The following is a 21,170-nucleotide window of genomic DNA, read 5'->3' on the forward strand; positions in this document are numbered from 1 at the left end:
GCCCACTGAAGAAGCTGTCTGGGTGAAGAGACCATGGGCTCTGTAAAGCTCCCAGCAAATGACCAGGACCACGCCTCAGGTCAGAAGTGCCCCTGTCATCCCTACTCAGGAAGAGGGCCCCAGGGTCCTCATGGAAAGAGAAGGGTTTATGTTCTGGAGGAATCACAGAGATTCTGGGGCAGGCAAAGAAGAAAGCCACTTCCAGTCTATGGGGATTTGCAAAATCCCACCAGAGGCAGCCAGCAAGGCAAAGTGGTTGTGAGTCTTGAGTGAGTGACACGGGTGTTGGGTTCAAGCCCCAGCCCTGCCACAGTACCCTCATCAGGGCCGCAGCTCCCTTTTCATAAGGTGGGGGCTGGACTGAATCTCTATCAGGTCTGACATGCTGCAGCTAGTGAGCCCTGGCTGCTTGGGGCTGCTCTCTGAAAGCCTCCAATGAAAGGGAGAACAAGGAGAAGCGAGAGGGAGAGGGTAAGTGATGAGGGAGGAGAAAGCGGTCTTACCTGTGAGTCCTGCCAGGGCAGGGGCAGCACAGGGGCTCCCTAGGGCTCCATCCCAGGAGGTGGCAGCAGGGATCGGATGGCCCCTCCTTGTCATTCACTGTTGTCTCTGCTGCTTCTGGCTTGGCACTGGTCTTATACACACGGGCTGACCTGAAACCTTATCCTAGAGAAGTTGGTTGACAGCCTGATCACTTGACAAGAGGCTGGCTGGTGAGGGCAGTGAGGTGAGAGGGGAGGTGAGTGAGTTCCAGGTCTGGTTCAGTCCTCTTGACTTGGGGTGCTTTAATATAGCTCCTTTAAGCTGTGGACACTTCCTTGGTGACAAGGGTGTATGAGGGGGTGGACCTGCTGCCACTTTTGAGTCCAAAGGTCAAGGCCTCCCACGATAGGCTGGGCACAGCTCTCCCAGGTCTCTGAATAATAATAACTGTCATTTCTTTGTGCCTACTATGTGCTAAATATTTTACATACATTACTACCATTTTCCACAATCCTATGAGACAGGTACTATTAGGATTCTAATTTTTTTACTTTTTTTTTTTTGTAATTTAAAATTTTTTAGTAGAGACGAGGTCTCGCTGTGTTCCCCAGGCTGGTCTTGAACTCCTGGGCTCAAGTGATCCTCCTGCCTCAGTCTGGCAAAGTGCTGGGATTATAGGTGTGAGCCACCGCGCCCGACCTAAATTTTTTTAAATTACAGATTTATTGATATAGAATTCACATACCATACAATTCATCTGTTTCAAGTGCACAATTCAAATGGTTTTTAGTATATTCTGAGTGGTGCAACCACCAACACAATCTATTTGAGAACATTTTCATTACCCTCCCACCCTGGAAAAACTCCATACACGTCGGTAGTCATTTCCCTTCCCCCACTCCCCAGCCTCAGGCAACCACTAATCAATCGATTTTGTGTCTCTATAAATTTGCCTGTTCTCAACACTTCCTGGAAATGGAATCATCCAATATGTGCTTGTCTGTGACTGACTTCTTTCACTTAGTATAGTAATGCTTTCAAAGTTCATCCATGTTGGAGCCTGTATCAGTATTTCATTTCTTTTTAGTGCTGGGGATCCTAAAATCTTACCACTTATTTTACTGAGGAGGAAATGGAATCTCAGGGAGGTCCATGTAGCCAGCATGTGGTGGGGCCTGATTCCAGCCTGTAAACTGTAAGGCATTTTGGGCTTATCTACTGTGGCCACCATTCTCTCTGACATGACACTTGGAGGCTTTAGCAGCGGACACTGCTGGAGCCAAGGGAGCTGGGGCCGGGTGGAAGGGTGCCCCGCAGAAGCTACTGGAGGCTCCATCTGTGGGCACTCAGGGTAAGGGCTGGGCATAGCTGAATCGGGCCCCAGGTGATGGGGGAAGGGGAGAAGAGGAAGAGAAGGGAGGGGAGGAGTGAGAAGCAGAAGGGAGGGAAGGAAAGGGAGTTAACTGGGTAGGGCAGAGGAGGAGTAGGCAGAAGTCTTTTCTGGACTGGGGCACAGAGCCAGGGTCACAGGGCAGGTGGTCAGAAGCACGGACGTTCAAGTACAAAGCTTGGGCTATACCTGTCCTCTTCCTTGGACCAGGCCCTGATCTTAATGTCAGCAGAATAAGCAGCTGCGTTAGTGTTAAGAGGGAAGTAGCTGTCAGGGCTGCTGAGATTAGGAAGGCTCAGGAAGTAGGCTCTGAGCTCCATCTGTAGTTGCTAGTCTAGAGGTGGTGGAGTAAATTGCAGGGAGTCTGTGGGGGAAGAATGGAGTAGAAGCCCAAACCAGGAGGCAGCAGGCTCTGGAGAAACCCAGGGGGAGGGAGGGCCAGGCTCTCTTTGGCTTGGGAGCTTGAGGGCAGGGCCAGGTCTGCCTGCTTTGGCTCCATGTCCTGAGGCCAGCCCATGCTAGAAGTCCCAAGGCTGCCTGCTCTGGGTTGGGATGCAACCAGCCTAGGGATCAGAAACACCTATTCACAGGTCTCTGTGGAGGGAGTGCTCAAAGGGAAGAGAGGCAGCCACTGGCTCGTTCTGGTGGTGGGAACACCTATCTCATGCCTTAATCCATGCCACATGCCTGGTCAAGTCATTTACCTCGGAGTTGGCATTGGGAGATAGATTCAACTTCCGGGGACAAGATATTGATAAATAACACACTGTTTTGAAGTGGAGGTGGGAGGTCTTGACCCTCAGGGTCCTTTTGTGTCATCAGAGGCTGCTCTTAGCCTAGGGTAGGAGCGTGTCCTCCTGACCCCCGATTAGGTTGCCTGCGGGAGCTGGAGTGGGATTTGGAGGAATATTCTTTATCTGGGGCTTTCCCCCTCAGGCCTGGGCCCTGACTGCCCCTCTTTAGGTTCCCTGGGCCCCAAGGGAAGTGGGGCCCTGGGCCTTGAATGCTCCGTGCTGGTGACTTGAGAGGGAGGCCGGCCTCTGTGGTGCTGGGGAGGGGTGGGCTGGCAGGCTTAGGAGCAGAGATAAATAGAAGGGGGAGGGCTTGTCACGAAGAAGGTGGCACCCACTCCTTCCTTGAGGTTCCCGCATCATTTTGCACCCTCTGAGGCCCGGGAGTGCTCTGCCTGCCCCAGTGGCTGCGTGCTTGCCTCTCTACTGGTTTGCTCCCGACAGTCAGGAGAGTGGGTGGGGCTGACATTTCCTAAGCTTCCACCGTGTGCCAAAAGTAGGTGAAGCACTTTCACAAATGTCATCTCATTTGATCTTCCTCACAACCCCATGAAGCTGGGGTGATTATCTCTGTCTTACAGATGAGGCCACAGATGCTCAGACGCAGCGAGACTGGTCTCTATCTCCAGCTGCACGCCGCTCACAGGCTTTCCTGGCTCTCTCTCTATAGCTGTCCACACCCTGGGCCAGTTCACCCCAAGACCTGTCTCTTCTAGGAAGCCTTCCCTGACTGCTCCAGCCCACATGGTCTTTCTCCATGAAGTCCCTAAATTCAGAGCACTTATTGGCTGTACCTTGTTTTGATCACTGAAAGCAGTAGCCTTGCAATACCTCTGGGGATTTCTTGTGTGGTTAATCACTTCCTAACTACACAAACAGAGGCAAAACACTGAACTTACAGAGTTATTTTGAGGACTGAGTGAAGTGACATGTACTTGGGGGTGAAAGCCTGTTGCCCAGCCACACTGCTCACTCTGCACATTTGGCTCCCGTGCCCCCTTCTTTTTTTGATACGGAGTCTTGCTCTGTTGTCCAGGCTGGAGTGCAGTGGCGCGGTCTCAGTTCACTGCAACCTCACCTTCTGGGTTCAAGTGATTCTCCTGCCTCAGCCTCCTGAGTAGCTAGGACTACAGGCGTGCACCACGCCCAGCTAATTTTTGTATTTTTTTTTTTTAGTGGAGACGGGGTTTTGCCAGGTTGGCCAGGGTAGTCTCAAACTCCTGACCTCAGGTGCTCTGCCTGCCTCGGCCTCCCAAAGTGTTTGGATTACAGGTGTGAGCCACCGTGCCCATCCATGGCCCTTTTCTTGTCCTCCCCACGGGGCTCTGTCTGATGGATTTCAAGCATCAGCAAAGGAAATACCGGGTGTCGCTGTCATCTGGACCAACCTGATTCTGGAGGAGCCAGAAGTCTCATGGTGATTGATCCTCGTCTGCGTGGGGTGTATGGTTGTTAATCTTTCTCTCTGGCAGTTAGGGCACACACGAATTCCTAGCATCCCCACTCCAGTGAAACACTTGTGCATAGATTACAAACACCAATATGATTTTATTCAAACACAGGCAAGAACAATGACCTTCAGAGCTGGGTAAAAACAATAAGTTAAAAGCATGGTTAGAATTTTAGACAATCAGATAAAAAGTTTGAAGGAGGTGATTTCCCCTTCCTCTCCTAATTGATTAATTCAATACAGCATAAAAATAATTTGTATCTATAAAATATCCTTGTTCCCACACAAATGAACTGGAGGTGGCCCTAGGATTTCCTTGACTATGCACAATGCACACAATCTACATGTCCCTCCTCCCCAACTTTTAAGGCAAAAATGGTCCCGCATCTTCAGGCAGAGGGTGGGCTCATGCCTGCAGTCAGCTGTGTCAAGGACACTGGGAGGCGTTTCTCCACCGAAAGATGCCTGCTTGGGTCCCACTTGGGCGCGGATTCCATTTTGTTTCTAGCCTTTGCCTCACCACAGAAGAAACGAGCTGAAATTCTGGCAAGTGGACACTGGACTGGTTTGGGGCACTCCTCTAGTCTGGGCTGACCCGGTCTCTTGAGGCATCCATGGCCTAGGCAAGTGGTGGTTTCAGGACTGTGACAGCCCTGAAGGAGCCAGACCTGGTGCCTCCTGCAAGCTGGACAAAGCTGAGGGAGGGTGGGCAGGTGTCTCCTTCCCCCAGCCCCTCAGGCTGTGTCAGTCTTTCTGGGAGTACCGAGAAGAAAATATCCGTGCAATCCTGCGGGTTTCTTCCTCAGGCAGGTTGGGGGGGAGCGAGTTAGGTCTGGGGCGACAAGGCCTTTGGGAGAGGGCTCCCCTGGTGGCTTCGCTCTTGTCCTGGAGAGGAAGAAGTCAGCTAGGTTAGCACTGAGGATATGGCACCACCAATGGATGATGCTGGTTTCTCTCATCTTTTGGTCCTTTGGTTAATGTTTATGTAGAGCTGCCTGGTTTACAAAGTGCTTTACATACCTTATCTTGCATGACCCTTACCTCGACCCCATATGGGGGGTACATCATTCTCCCCATGTCGTGGATAAGGAAACTACATTCAGGTGGAATCAACTCAAGGTCCCACAGCTCTGAGTAGCAGAGCTGGGATGTGAACCCCAGCCCTGACTCTTTCTGTGCCTCTGGAGAAGGAGGGAGCGTCACCTCCAGGATAGGTTTGAATCCTCATCCCTTCTCCTGTTGCATGGCTTTAGACAAGTCATTTGTCCTCTGGGTTTAGTCCCATGTGTGATGCCGGGAACATATCCAACTCTCAGGGAGATGGTGGTGAATAATACACTCTCTGTTTGGCCCTTTGGAGCTCCTGGAGTTGCCAGGTGACATAAAGCACCTACCTACTGCCTGGCTACCAAACTTTGATCTCTCTGACTCTGGCTGACAGGGCATCACTAATTCCGCCTTTAAGGTACTTAAACCTGTGGGCTATGGTATCATGGTCCTCTGGACTCCTCTAACTCATTTTTCTTTTTTCTTACTCCATGTCAGGCTCCTGTGCTGAAGGAACTCGAAGCTATACAGGAAAGCCATCCCAGACAGCTGGCTGAGAGCAAGGCCCTGGGGAAGAAGTGGGGGCCTGATAGGGGAGGGGGCAGTTCTGAAAGGAGATGGGAGCAGCCTCCACAGGCAAACCTGGCTGACTTCATGGCATGCAGCTTGCTCTTCCCTGCCATCAAGTCCCATGAACTGAGGCTGTCACAAGCTGAAGGACTATTGAGAGCACACTGTATCACTTCCTGGGCACTGAGAAGAAGCTTGGTGGAGACCCTAGAGACTGGGACTACCTGCCCCCTGCAATTCTGCTCATGAGAAACTGAGGCCCAGCGAGAGTTGCTTCTGGCATCAGTAACATTCAGTTATTCTTTCTTTCATGTCTTCAACCCTTTTTAATACCTACTTGAGAAGGGCACAGAAATAAACAGAACTCCGTTTTTGGCTTTCTCAGCTCAGAGTTAAGCCCTGGGAGGCAGAGAGATCTGCCTAAAGAATTAGAATTGCCAGAATGAATAAGGGGAGTGGAGTCAGGCATCCCTGATCTACTGCCTGGATGTCAGTTTCCCACCCATGAAATAGAAGGGTGGATGGGATAACTTGAGGGTCCCTGCCAGTCTAGAATTCTAAGTGCCAAGGGAATGTCTACAATCTGGGAAGCTCTCAGTGCTATGAGCCCACAGGCAGCCTTTCCTTATAACCAAGAGCAAAGTGATGCTAGGGCTGGGCTGCACAGCAGAGACTAGAAGATATATCTCTCTGCCTTCTAGGCAGGTCTAGGCTAGAAGGGAAGAAGGAAACCCACTTTTTGCTGGTGTTTGCAGTTCTTCCTTCCAAAATACAGGAAGCACCTGTACTCCATGATGCCTCAGGCCAGGGGAGGCCAGTGGGCCAGCCTCTGCCTGTTGCTCTCCCACTTCCACACTGGGTGCTCCTGTGGGGCACGGACTGGGTCTGAGGCTTGGGATCCCAGTGAGGCCAGTTCCAAGACAGGAGCTTGGGAGCTGCTAGACCAGTGTGGGTGGGACCAGGCCAGGGTAACCACAGGTTTAAATTGGGTGGGGAGGAGATTCATTATAGTAAGCTTCTCATTCATTCACTCTAGAACCAGTGGTTGTTGGCCTACCATACGCCAGGTCTTAAGTTAAACTCTCTCAGGCTCTCTGTAGCACTTTAAGCTTGTGTATATCTTTCTCTACTCCCAAGATCCAAGATGGCTGTTTCCTGAGCTATTTGGGATTTAGGGTGACACAAGTCCCATTCCTGTCCCCCAGCTGTACTGTAGGTAGATTTTCTGGGTCATCAGTTGTATCTTACCTTCCATTTCTTTCTCTGCTACTCTGAAGGGGAAGTAGGGAGATGTTTGTTTTATGAGCCAGATGGGAAAACAGGCCTAAGAGCATAGCATTCTATCTCAAATCCTAAAACCAGGCATTTGTTTCCCCATCTTCTAGAAGAGATGTCTTCTCTGTTTTAGAGAGACTTAGATGAGTCTTGTTCTCCATGGCTGGAAGGGCCAACTACCTCAGTTCATGAAATGACCATAAAAAGACATCTGTTGGGCTGGGTAGCTCACATCTGTAACCCCAGCACTTTGGGGGGCCAAGGCAGGGGGATCGCATGAGTCTAGGAATTTGTGACCAGCTTGGTTAACATACGGAAACCCTGTCTCTAAAAAAAAAAAAAAAAAAAAGGAAAAAAAAATTAGCAGGGTGTAGTGGTGCACACCTGTGGTCCCAGCTACTCGGGAGGCTGTGATGGGAGGATCGCTTGAGCCCAAGAATTCAAGGCTGCAGTAAGCCATGATCATGCTACTGCACTCCAACCTGGGTGACAGAGGAAGACCCTGTCTCAAAACAAAACACCTCTGTTGGTGACTCATCAAACTTTTCAGGAGCCTAAGATCTACTCAACTTGATCAACTCTTATGGACAACAGGCAGAGGTGGTTCCTGTTGTCATAGGGCTGCTCAGCTAGAGAGGAGACAGACAATGAGCTACCCAACAGTCACAGAGATGAGGCTTAGAGCTTGTGAGCACTGAGAAAATAGCAATTAGTAACAGCTGAGAAAGTCTGGGGAGGCTTCACAAGGAGGTGGGCTCCAAGATAGGCAAGGTCTCAACAGAAGCTGGGTGTCAGGTGAGGTCTTTCATTAGAGGGAACAGCATGAGCATAGAGCTACACCTACTGGTTGGGCCATATCTGCCCTGGAGCTGAATCGTGTATGTCACCAACTTTCCAGCACTGACACCCTAACTCAATGACCTAGGGGGCCTTATCTGCAAGGCCCAGGCCCAGGAACCAGAAAAAGGACAAGGACAGGGCTTGGCTCTGTATACAGGGCAGGGGCGGGGTGTGGAATGACAGAGAACTCACACTCAGCAGCATTTTGCTTTTGTTGACTTCAATAGGGTTTAGAAACCATCTTGACTAGTAGTGAAGATTCTTCCTTCATCAGGACTGCTACCCTAACACACAACCCTGGTGGGGTTGGCCAGAGGCGAAATTGGCCAGAGCAGGGATACCCTCAAATGTATCATCCATTCCTCTGAAATACTCCCACACTTCTGGCTGCAGACCTGAGGGCACAAGACAGTTGTCAGCAGAGCATGTGCTTTGTGGGAGGCATCAACCTTCCTGGGGAGGCAGGAGGAACACACATGGAAGCAAGATCGTCATAGCTGGAGGGGCTGCAGGTGCCTTGGAGTCTAGACAGCGGGTGTCATCCATGGGGTGAAGTCCCTGGAGCGGGAACTTAAACATGAAGGTGGAATGTGAACAGACGATGAAGAGAGAGGGTATGCCGCATGGAGGCGCAGCTTTTGTGAGGAAGGAATTTTCTTTGCTAGGAAAGTGGTGGGGGTGGGATAGGCTGAGCTGCCAAGGATATGGAGAGCAGCCAAGACAAACCTGTTACTAGAAGAAGGGGTTGATGCTGGTTGAGGGAAGTTCCAGAATGTCTGGGGGGAATTTGATCTTATTCTTCTTGGACTTCAGCGAGCTGATCTGTAAGGGCCTTCCCAGGGAACAGGGATGGGGTATTTGATGACTGTACTAGGCTGAAGGACAGAACTGGCTTTCCTGTGGACTGGGTGTCAAGCACGGCAGCAGGCCAGGGGCTTTCAGGCTGCCCCATTAAATCCTCCCTCATCCATACATGGGACCTGTTCCTTTCTGAGTACCTGGACACCCAGGTCATGAACATGATAGGCCTCTCTGATAATAGATGTGTCTTAAAAGAGCCTTCAATGCTAAAGATCGGACTTTGCTGGGGAGAAAATGGAGCACTTGGAAGGTGTAAGGAGTGGTTTGGAAAGAAAATGTGGGGCTTCCTGGGGCTCTTCAAATTGAGTGGCTAACCCTGCATGAGGAGCTGGTTCTAGTCCTGGCTCTACCACTTCTTAGCCAAGCGGTGTTGGGCAACCCACTTTATCTTTGGGCCTTGGTTTGTGCATCTGAAAATGGGATCAGGATGAGCAGATAATGCAAGAGGAGGCACTCTATAAACCACGGGCTTATCCCGGCCCTTGGCTCCTTCTCTGGTCTGCTCCCTGTGATGCAGCCTCTTCTCCAAAAGCTCTCTCAGGAGGGCCTGGCCCTCTTCTTTGGCCTGGAATGTGATCTGATCCCAGCCACTGCCTTCTAGGTTCTCTTCACTCTAGCCCCCAGATGGATCCCTCGAACAGGCCACATGCTCCCAGGGGTTGGTGGGTGCAGGTGCCCCCACTTACTCCTGCTTCCAAGTATCTGAGGGACCTTCTCAGAGGACAGGCAATGGAGTGCAGTGGAAGGGACACTGGTCTGTGGCCCAACCTAACTTCCCAGTCACTCAAGACCAAGACACTTTCTTACTCTGGGTCTCTCTGGGTCTTAGCTTCACTGTCAAGTGGATCTAAGAACTTCTGTTTGGTCTTCTTATCCAGGTCTATGCTGGGTTCAAATAAAATTCAGATATGGCTAAGGTTCTGACCAGGTATAGTAACTTACGAAACACAGAGGCTAAGATGGAGCTAGAGCCAATAGCAGCTGCAGAACCAAGAGCAAAATGAAGCCTTGCTGTTCTCAGACCCCATCCCTGGCAAAGGGTCAGGCCCCAAAAGTCCTGAGTAGAGCTGGGGTACAGGACCTCCTGTACTGGGATAAGCAGTGCTAGGCCAGGCAAGTTCTCCCCGCCCCACTGTCTTCCCCCCTTCTTTGGTAACAGTGAGCCTCTGGTCTGGGATGAGGGCTAAAGTTCTGTTCTTTTCCACAGTAGCCCCTTTAAGTGACATAAACATTGACTCAGGAGCTGAAAACTGAAAGTAAACAGCCGCCTGGGTCTGGCTGGCTAGGTGGACCTGCCAATGGATTGCTGCATCAGAGGCCAAGTGAGGGCTCAATATAGCTGCCTGCCTTGCTCAACTTTCACCCCTTTGGCTGGCTGCCTTCCCCTGGGGTGGCTCTCAGAGTCTGGCCTGGACTAGAACTTCCTTGACACTACAGAGAGCAGCAAACTCAGCAGCCACAAGTAGGAGCAGAGGGGAAGTGAGGACAAGGCACTTAGACTAGAGGCCCAGCCCTGAGAGGCAAATCCCAAATCTGACCTGCTCAGCCCGGCTGCCGCATGGCTCTGGTCTCATGCTCTGAGCTCACCCTCCATGCCTAAATTAGAGGTCTGGTCATGTGGTTCTTATTACCAATATGCTCCCTCCGTGCCACACCCCACCTGATGCCACCCTCTCCTTATTCCAAGAAGCCTTCCCGGACAGGCCCATTCTACAGGGCCTACGTCACTCCCTCACCCTGGACCTCAGTCTATGCCATGAAGTGGCCTGACTAGGGCAAGACTCCTCAACCCTTTTTTTTTGTTTGTTTGTTTTAAACAGTGCCTGGTTCAAAAGATGATCCTCAATCTTCTGAACCCAAGTTCTGCCAGAGAGAGGGCTCAAAAGTCCAGTTTTTGAGAGGGAAGGGTTAAAAGTTATACTCTTACAAGAAGAGCTCCTGGCTCCTCCTGGACTCTGGCCTCAGAGTGGTTCAGGCAACCTGAGACTAGCACCTGCCCAGCAGACCCATGAGCCCCTTCCTAAAAAGTGCCTGCCAACTTGCAGTCTGGGTCAGGGTGGGCGCCAGCCAATTTTGGCTGTTTCTCCTGACCTCTATCCACCCTTGGCCAAGTTGCTTATCTTCTAAAAGCTCTGTATGGCCTTTATCAGAGATACTTTGACCTTTAGGTCTCCTCTTAGGCTCTGCAGAAAGCTAGGGACTTGGTGGCTTAAAGAAATGAGGCAATAGGTCAGGACCTCTTGCTCCAAGAGGGGCAGCTCAGCCATCAGGCCTGGATCACAGGCTGAGAAGAAACCCAGCATCAGGAAGTTTCCTCAGGCCCCCTACTGATCTGATCTGGTGGCTTTGTGGAGAGCTGGGGTTCTCTACCAGGACTATTCATCTTTCAGCTGCTTCTGGTTTGTGGAAAGGAAACCAAAGGATAGTTTTTTTATTTTTTATTTTTTTATTTTTTAGACACAGTTTCACTCTGTCGCCCAGGCTGGAGTGCAGTGGCATCATCTCGACTCACTGCAACCTCTGCCTCCCGGGTTCAAGTGATTCTCATGCCTCAGCCTCCCAAGTAGTGGGATTAAAGGTGCCAGGATAGAAAAATTCTATCCCTTGGTTTAGACATGTTGCTGAGGACCTCAGAAAGTCATAAGCAGAGACAGGACAAAAAAAATCAGGCTTGCTGGCACCTCGATCCTTAGTGATGTCTGAAGCGCTGTGGTCTGGCTGAGTACAAGTGAGAACATCGGGTGGGAGGGGGTGGAAAACTCAAGGTTTTAAGGGTACCCTCATGCCTGGCCTTGTCTCATACTTCCTGCCTCCTACACTCACTCCTTATGAATAACAGTGTCTGGCCCGATGCCTGTGGTTAATCCAGGGGCCCATTCATGATGTGGGCAGAGCGTGGGCTTAACGCAGGAAGGCACAGAGCAAGACAGGGCTCACCTCATGGTAGAGAAGTGCCATGTGGGCAGGGCAGGGAGGCCAAGGCTCAGATGACAGGCTGCTTCTTGTCCTTTGCTTCTAATTCCTATCTTGTTTCAGTCCAGGCCCATCTCTTCGCATTTCTGACCATGTCTCTAGCACACAGTGCTTGTATCTTCTGCTGTTCAACTTCTGTTGATTCTGAGGTTTCTTTTTTTCAAATCCACAGCATGAAAAGCCTTTCCTTTATCTTTATTGAATTCAACTTAAGCCACCCCACATGGCTCTGTCTTTCTTTTCCTATACTCATTCCCTTTGCTTTACTTCAGTGCTAATATAGGCAAATGTCATTTGAGGAAATGAGTGGTTTGGAGGCCAGTGCCTTTCCAAGAACTGTGAGCTCCCTGAAGGCAGGGTCCACAGCATGAGGGTCCTAGCTCTTTCAGCATGACAGGCAGTTGGTAGGAGTTGGAGGAACTTAGATATAAGGCTGGCTCTCCAGGGAACTGTGAGTTCCCCGAGGGAAGCTCCTGTCTTCTGCACCTAGCTCAGGATTATGGCTTTGCACATTTGTTAAAAGATGCAAATTTCAAGTTTGAGGTCAAAACTATCTTCCTACTTTCTGGCCTGCCTGTCCTCAGGCCCAGCTCTAGTTCTCCTATTCAATGATGGGAAGTTATTGGAAGATTCTGAGCAGAGAAGTCACATGATTGAGTTGATGACTGATTTAACATCTTAAAAAGTTAACAGGATGCTGTATGGGGAATGGGTTGCGAGGAGCAAGGGAAGAAGCAGAAAGGCAAGTCAGGAGGCTACTGCAATAATCTAGGCCAGAAATAATGATGGTTGAGACCAGGGTGGTGAGAAGCACATTTCTGTATATTTTAAAGATAGAGCTGCCAGAATTTTCTGTTTAATTGAAAACTGGCATCAGGGAGGATTCCAAGAGTTTTGGCCTGAACAACTCAACTAGAGTCCTAGCTACTCAGGCGGCTGAGGCAGGAGATCACTTGAGCCCAGGAGTTTGAGGTTGCAGTGAGCTGAGATCATGCCACTGCACTCCAGTCTGGGCAACAGAGGGAGACCCTGTCTCAAAAAACAAACAAACAAACAAACAAAAAACACCACCCCCCTCCAGAGTTCAGCTGTACCCTTTAATCGAAATTAAGAAGACTGAGGGGGAAATGGATTTGGGAATAAAATCTGGAGCTCAATTTTGGACATGTTAAATTTGAGACATCTATTAGATATTCAAGTGGAGATGCTGGGTAGCCAGTTGTAGAGTTACAGTTGTAGAGTTAGGTCTGGGCCAAGTTAACCATCAGGAGTCTTCAGCATATAGAAGAAGTAGGGGAAATGAGGGAGACCCAGCAAAGAAGGCAGAGCAGGAGCAGCCAGTGAGGGAGGAGAACCAAGAAGTGATGCCTTAGAAATAAGTGAAGAAAGTGTTCAAAGGAGAGAGATCAACTGTGTCACATGCAATTGGGCACTGAGATTTGATAATTGACTTAGGAATATGGAAGTTTTTTTGGGGTTTTGACAGGCTTAAAGAGTGTTCCCCCTGCCAGTGGTAAAGTGGGGTAAGGTCTGATTAGAGTGTGATATTACACTGGCTACAGTGTGGAGAATAAATGGTGGTGGAAAAGTGCAAGTATAAGTGAGATTGGTTAGAAATAGTTGGGGGGGCTGTGCGCAGTGGCTCATGCTCGTAATCACAGCACTTTGGGAGGCTGAGGTGGGCAGATCACTTGAGGTCAGGAGTTCGGGACCAGCCTGGCCAACATGGTAAAACCCCATCTCTACTAAAAATACAAAAATTAGCTGGGCATGATGGCACACGCCTATAATCCCAGCTACTGGGGAGGCTGAGGCAGGAGAATTGCTTGCACTCGGGAGGCAGAGGTTGCAGTGAGCTGAGATCGCGCCACCGCACTCTGACCTGGGCAAGAGTGAGACCCTGTCTCGGGGAAAAAAAAAAAAAAAAAAGAAAGAAATAGTGGGGAGATGATTGAGCTAGACAGGGCAGGGTGAGAAGTGATTCAAAAGATGCTTAGGTGGCAGAATTAACAGGCCTTGGTGATATGGATCTTGGCTGTGGGTCGTGGGGGATAAAGGAGCAGGGGTGAGAGATTCTTGTGCTTCTGGCAGGAGTAACTACATGGATGGCGGCTGAATTTCCTGAGATATGGATGCAGGTGGCAGAGGAAGTATGCAAAGGAAGATGACAAGCTCAAGTTTTGGACAGAGTGAATTGTTTGTGACACATCGGACAAGACGTCTAGGATGCAGTTGGGTCCGTACGTGTCTGCGGCATGGGAGGGAAGACTAGACTGAAGATAAGGATTTGAGAGTCATTCAAAGTCATATTTGAAATCATCAGAGTGATTGAGATATTCCCAAGAGAGAAAATCTACAGAGCAGAAGACACAGTCTGAGGAAGACAACATGTAAAGCAAATTACTGCCGTTCTCATCGTCAACCTCTCTCCTCCCCTGTGTGGAAGTTGATAAAACTAGTTTGTCCATCAGCAGCTGAGCAAGCAGAATCACAAAAAACTTTTAACAAAATCAGGAAGCTGTCCCAGTAAAGAGTTACTTCATCACAAGAGGGAAGAGAAAGCAGGGGCAGCGGAACTTGGTTGATTTATAATGAATTTGGAACTGCAAATGGATCGCTGTGCCGCAGTCCTGCTAAACCAGCCATCGTTCTCACCCCTTTTCTTTTTGCAGAGGCGACAGCCAGAAGTTGAGGTAGCATGGGGTGGGAATTATGGGCTGGCCCCTATACTCTACCTGTGTGGCACTCGGTATTCTACAGTACAATCACCCTGTGAGGCCTGATAACCCCATTTGACAGATGAGGAAGCAGACCCAGAAAACTCCAAAGATCTGACGAATGTCATACAGGCTCCTGTATCCACTCTACTGTGGGAGGAGGGGAAATCTGTTTCACAGATGCTTCTAGAGGAGACTGGGAGGTTCCTTGGCTCAGGTATATCATTTCAATGTGGAGTGAAAGATCAGGTCTTATCTTTGATCATATGGGGAAACCAGAGCAATCAATCCAGCAATTACGAGCCCTCTCCTGTTTCAGGGAGGGGCTGTTAGCCCTGACCCAGAAGCAGATCAGCTTTAGTATAGCAGTCCCAGGACAGTGGTTGAGAAGAGCCCTGCAGCCTCTCAAAGTGCTCCTCTTCAGTTGTGAGGGCCAAGGATGGCCTTAGGAGGAGGCAGAAGAGGTGGAATTCTCAAATGCGGATACAGGACAGGGCTCCTGCACTTGCCTCCCTCCCTCTCACTTAGAGCTGCTGACTGTGCCTGAAGCATCACTGAGAAAACAGGAGCTTCCATCAACTTGAAACCCTACCACCAATCTCTAATCCTGTCTGCTTTAGCACCCATCTTCTCTGCCTTCCTTCATGATACTGGGTGAGTTTTCTTTTTCCTCTCAAAAGGCCAATACCTCCATGTGTGCTCTAAATCCCACACCCTTTCTTTTCCCTCTCTCCTTTTTCTCTCCCGCTCCTGTGTCTTCCCCTTCTACCTTTCTCTATGGGATCACTGCATTAGCACATAGAAAGCTGCAGCCTTCCCATATTAAAAAACAAAACAACCTCCCTTGGTCTCGCGTGCCACTCCAGCCACTGTCCTATTTCTCTGCTCCATATTCACAGCCTAATTTGTGGAAGGAGTTGGTGTCTCCGTCTTGTTATCGTTCAATTACTGTATAATTTTAATGACATGATTATGTGATTTCTTTGTATAACATACCAATGAATCTATGTAACAACAGTAAATCATGAAGCACAAGAAAGTGAACATCTGTAAACCCACAACCCAATCTAAAAACCGAAACATCTCTAATACTGTTGAACAGATCTTTATGTTCCTCCTCCCCTATCCCATTCCCCTGCTTCTATCCCATTCCCTACCTCCACAACTATGAACACTGTAATCAAACTGTTGAAAACTAGAGATAAAGAGAAAATCAAACAAGAAGTGAATAAAGGTCATGTTACATTCAGTGCAAGAACAATCAGAACAATGCTTCTTATAAGAAACAATGGAGGACAGAAGACAGTGGAAAGGTATCTCTAAAATGCTAAAAGAAACAACAAAAATTCAAGTTAGAATTCTATATCCAGTAGAAAAAAAATCTTTCAAAAATAAAGATATTTTCAGACAATTGAAGCTGGATAACCAGTTACCAGTAGGTCCACACTATGTGAAATTCCAAAGAAGTTTTTCAGGCTGAAGGGAAATGGTCCCAGCCAGAAATCAGGACGTGAAGAAGAAATGCAGAACAACAGCAATAGTAAGTATGTGGGTAAACAGAAAAGACTATTTTTGTCTCAAGTTCTTCAAAGTGAGGCCTTTTTAATAAAGGCCACAAGATGATGGTGCTCCTGCTCAAATAATATTTCAAAATTAAATCTAAAATAAATACAAGAAAATCAGTTGATGATGTGATTTATCCCATGGTAACGATTTCAATCTTTTTAAAAAATATAATTCTTAAAAATGTTTTCCTCTTAAATTTTGGTATCTCTACTTGCTAGTGTCCTAAATACATACATGATCTTATTTCTTAGGCCATCCAGTGCTGGCTGGCAGCCAGCCAGAAGTGTAAGATTCTGAGAAAATGTGCTGCAATAACCCATCAAGTAGTGACAGAGGCCCATCACTAGCCAGGATGACTAACCTCCCCAGGTTTCCTGGATTCTGGGTTCCAGTGCTAAAACTGCGACAGTTCTGGGCTAACCATGATGACTGGTCATCCGAACCAGGACCCAGAATGAGGTCCTAAGGACATAAGTGGCTCTGAGAGCAGCAAACAATGGAATGTTTTAAGGGCAACAAAGAAAAAAGGCTGAAAAGTATTATCTTCTCAAAAGTAGACTTGCTCTTTAATTGAAGTAGAAATTCTTATTTCTCCGTCTCCCATACTTTGTATCTAGTATTTAATAGACCAAAGACATACATCAGGATACTTCTGGACTGACCCCATTTTTCATTAATGTGGCCTCTGGGAAAGCATATAAAATGTATACATGTTAAAATCCAACTGGCTAGAAAAATGTACCATAAGTCAAATGTCATGATTTTCAGGTGGTGTAATAAAAGAGCACAGAGTTGTGAGTCAGAAGTTTAGATTCAGGCCGGGCGTGGTGGCTCACACCTGTAATCCTAGCACTTTGGGAGGCTGAGGCAGGCGGATCACGAGGTCAAGAGATTGAGACCATCCTGGCCAACATGGTGAAACCCTGTCTCTCTACCAAAAATACAAAAATGCCCCTAGGAGTAAAAATATTTAGTATTTTTACTAAAAATACTAAAAATGCCCCTAGGAGTTGGCGTATCACAAAGGCAAAAACACAAAAGCAGGAACAGCAATACTGCTTGGCAGGTGAGGGATGGCCATTCAAAGTGGCCCAGAGACCTTTCCTGTGGGGCATGACTTGCTGACACTTCATCCAAGACTCAGAGAGGCCTGAAGACCTGTCTCATGTCACACAGGGACTTGTATCCACTATACTGTGGGAGTAGGGAGGATAGGAGGGCTGGAGGGAAAGGGAGCTAAGAGGGCCTGCTTTTTTCCTCTAGGGTAATTCTCACCATCATCCTATTAGGTATGAATTATTAGCCTGACATTACTTTTAAGGAAAGTGTGTCTCGGGAAGGTTGAGTCACTTGCCTAAGATCACTTACTAGCAGATTCAGTATTTCACTCCAAGGATGTCTTGCTCCAAAGCCTGGACACAGCCCTATGACCCCAGCATAAATGTGATGGGTGTGTGGGAAATGCAAGGGAAAGCACAGAGAGGAAGGAGATGAGCTGGTGACCACAAACCAGAGTAGGAAGAAAGGCCACAAAACTGCAGATCTTCCTGGACAGGACTGACACCTCTCCTCCTCTACGAGAGGATTTACAAACCTGATAAAAACTGAGATGTAGCCTGGGCAACATAGTGAAACCCTGTCTCTAAGAAAAAAAAAAATAGCTGGTTGTGGTGGTGCACACCTGTGGTCCTAGCTACTCGAGAGGCTGAGGCGGAGGATCACTTGAACCCAGGAGTTTGTGGGTGTAGGGAGTTGTGATCATGCCACTGCACTCCAGTCTGGGCAACAGAGTGAGACCCTGTCTCAAGGAAAAATAAAAAAACAACCAACAGAGATATGTGGGAACTTAAGATTAATTCCTGTGCCAAATAAAATGAGACATCTTGAAATGGTGCTGAGGAGGTTGGAAGAGGATGGGGAAAGGAAACTAGTAAGAGGATCAGACATCTGATGCTTCTCTTTAGGATTGTATCCCAGGACTATAACTTTAGGACTACAACTCTCAGGATACTTCTGTACTGACCCCATTTTTCATTAATGTGGCCTCTGGGAAAGCATATAAAATGTATACATGTTAACTGCTAAATAAAATCTAACTGGCTAGGAAAATGTACCATAAGTCAAATGTCATGATTTTCAGGTGGTGTAATAGAAGAGCAGAGAGTTGTGAGTCAGAAGTTTAGATTCAGGCCGGGCGCAGTGGCTCACGCCTGTAATCCCAGCACTTTGGGAGGCCGAGGCAGGCAGATCACGAGGTCAAGAGAATGAGACCATCCTGGCCAACATGGTGAAACCCCGTCTCTACTAAAAATACAAAAAGTAGCTGGGCATGGTGGTGCACGCCTGTAGTCCCAGCTACTTGGGAGGCTGAGGCAAGAGAATTGCTTGAACCCGGGAAGCAGAGGTTGCAGTGAGCCGAGATCGCACCACTACATTCCAGCTGGCGACAGAATAAGTCTCAAAAAAAAAAAAAAAGAAAAAATTTAGATTCACTTACTGGTTGGGTGACCCTGGGTAAGTGACTCAGCCTTTAGGCATCTCAGTTTCTTTATATATACACAGAAATAGTCATAGCTTGTAGGTCAGTATGTGAAGCTCTGAGCCTCAGTTTCCTCATTTATTTTTTATATAGTCTCGCTGTGTCGCCCAGGCTGGAGTGCAGTGGTGCCATCTCAGCTCACTGTAACCTCCACCTCCTGGGCTCAAGCGATTTTTGTGACTCAGCCTCCCAAGTAGCTGGGATTACAGGCACGTGCCACCACGCCTGCCTAATTTTTGTAATTTTTAGTAGAGATGGGGTTTTGCCATGTTGGCCAGGCTGGTCTTGAACTTCCTAGCTCAAGTGATCCTGCCACCTTGTCCTCCCAAAGCGCTGGGATTACAGGTGTGAGCCACCATGCCTGGCCTAGTTTCCTCATTTTAAATAGGCATAATGATAGTATATTCCTCATCAGATTGCTAAATTTAATTAGTTAATACAAAGTACTTGGAACAGTGCCTGGTACATGCTAAGCACCACCGTAACTACCATCTTTAACACAGCCTCCTCAGAGAGACCCTGTTCTTTATCACAGCACCTGGTACTCATCTCATCAGTCTATAAATATTTTATTTTTTGCTCATTATTTGTGCTCCATGAAGACAGGGAATTTGTCTGTCTTATTTACTATTATATGCTCAGTATCCAGCATGACACCTGATACAGGGTAGGTTCTCAAAAGCAGTTATTATTATTGTTTATTTTCTTGGCACTTGCAAGAAAGGTCAGGTGCTGTGCCAAGGCAGAAAAGAGGAGATGTGGGATTTGTACCAGAGTTCCAACCACCTAATTCAGCTGAATGAATAGTTATGAGGTGTTTTGTAAATGACAAATAGTTGTACGACTGATATTATTCTCCTCATCCAGATCTTACTGTTGTACTCCCGTAAGGCTGCATCTCCGCTCCTATCTACCTGCTTGGCGGGGACTCCCACAGCACTCAATACACATTTCTTAGCTGCCTCTTGCTTTCACGCTTCTGCACAGCTTTTTTCTTCCCCATGTCAGTCTTGGCTGACAATACCCTGCTCTTGCACATTTGCTCTTCCTCACTTTTCCTGAGCTCCCTGCCCACTGCTGGGCCCACAGAATATGCTCAGTACAAGCTTGAGGAGTGACCTCTGCTGCAGCCTTTCCAGGAGGATGACCTGGGGCAGCACTGCATTCTGTGCACACTTCTGTGGAAGAGATGATGACTCTATGGAAGAAAGGTCAGTTGGCCATTCTCTTACCTGATCTGTTGTGGCTGCTGGTGGCAACGTTGCTGAGAGTGAGAGCATCCGCAGGGAAGCCTCCAACTGCTGGGGAGGCAAAAAGAAGTTGGGCACCACAATGGGCCCTGGGCTACAATGGTAGTTAAGGGACAAAAATACCTAGAAGTCCACCCCTCTTGCAGTGGAGGCCAGCATCTCCACCGACCATTCACTCTGCCCCTACTCATGTTCTTCCCTCAATTATTCTTGTCCATAAATTCTCTGCTCAGCTGGCTCCCTCTGACTGGAAGGCTTGCCCACTCCTAACACATATAAGTTTTTTATGGATCAGTTCAAATCCTGCCTTCTCTAGAAGCTTTCTCTTAATCTTAGCCCACAGTGATCCCTCCTTCCTCACATCCTAGAGCAGTCTGCAACACAGGAGAATGTTTATTTAGTCTGATATGATTATTTTCCTCAATCTTCCCTAAATTTCTCAATGGCACAGACAGTTTCCTTCTGTTACCTCTACTTCCTGAAAGCCCCTCAGGAGGCTGGCAGGTAGCAGGTGTTGAATGATTCTTGCCTAAGGGCCTGCTGGTTAGAAAAAGACCTATTAGAAGTCATTCAGGGGATGTGGGGATGGGGATGTGGCTCCAGGGGGCAGTGCCTTAGGCTGCATTTAGGTGCCCTGCACTGAGGGAGGGCCTGTTTGCCTATTTTCTCTGCTCACATCCAGAAATGAGAGCTCTGCATCAGGGGCTGTCCATGACGGGACATGTCCTCACGTCAGGGACCAGTACAGCTGGTCCAATCTCGATGTGAGCCCTAGAAGGCAGGTACTGTATCTTGCACTTCTCCTCCATATCTTCCCGAGGTACTCAGTGCTATGTTGAGAATATGGTGCTCCACAGGTATTTTTTGAATCAAATCACTGATTCAGTTTAGTTGAACTCTGAAGTGGGTAAAGAGGGGACTATTTTGATGGTCCAATTTTTTGTTTCTGTTTAATAAGTATGGTTCTCACTCCAATTTGCTTACCACATTTTCTATTTTATCATTGTTCTTCTACATTAGACTCTAAACTTCAAGAAGGCAGAGATGATCTGTCTTTTTCATAACCATATTCCTGTCACCTAGCATAGTACCTGGGAGACAGTAAGTACTCAATAAATACCTTGTGAATGAATGAAATGCATTGATTTCTTGCTTTGGTTCAAGTCCCTGATTTTTCTGTAGAGAGGTGGGGGAGGAATGGAGATTCTGAAGGGAAAGACCCTTTGACCCCAGGCCTTCTGCAGAGGCCCAGGTGAGGTAGGATCTATTTGCTGTTGCTGAAACTGCTGGGGACTGCCAGACAGCCAGCTGATGCTGTAGGGAAGAAAGAACTTTGCTGTGAGGTGTCCGGGCTGGCTCTGAAGCATGGAAGTCTCCCTCCCAGCCCATTGCCTCATGTGTGCTTTAGGGTCCTGCTC

General features: G+C 48.2%; 1 protein-coding gene across 6 annotated transcripts in view; it reads right to left on the minus strand.

Moving 5' to 3' along the window:
- Positions 1-579: 579 nt before the first annotated feature.
- The window catches only part of C2CD3 (C2 domain containing 3 centriole elongation regulator), a 167,537-nt gene continuing 146,946 nt past the window's right edge, over positions 580-21,170 (minus strand). For 2 of the 6 annotated variants that reach the window (XM_063728204.1, XM_063728206.1), the window contains one exon: positions 19,056-19,846. In XM_063728204.1, coding sequence (XP_063584274.1) covers positions 19,552-19,846 — 295 coding nt within the window. In that variant the 3' untranslated portion in view covers positions 19,056-19,551. Of the gene's footprint in view, positions 667-4,190; positions 5,000-15,768; positions 18,421-19,055; positions 19,847-21,170 lie in introns of those variants that run through there. The other 4 variants (XM_054524808.1, XM_024254765.3, XM_054524809.2 and 1 more) reach the window with 4 other exon arrangements.

The sequence above is a fragment of the Pongo abelii genome, chromosome 9 (genome assembly GCF_028885655.2).
Source record: "Pongo abelii isolate AG06213 chromosome 9, NHGRI_mPonAbe1-v2.0_pri, whole genome shotgun sequence".
Taxonomy (NCBI): domain Eukaryota; kingdom Metazoa; phylum Chordata; class Mammalia; order Primates; family Hominidae; genus Pongo; species Pongo abelii.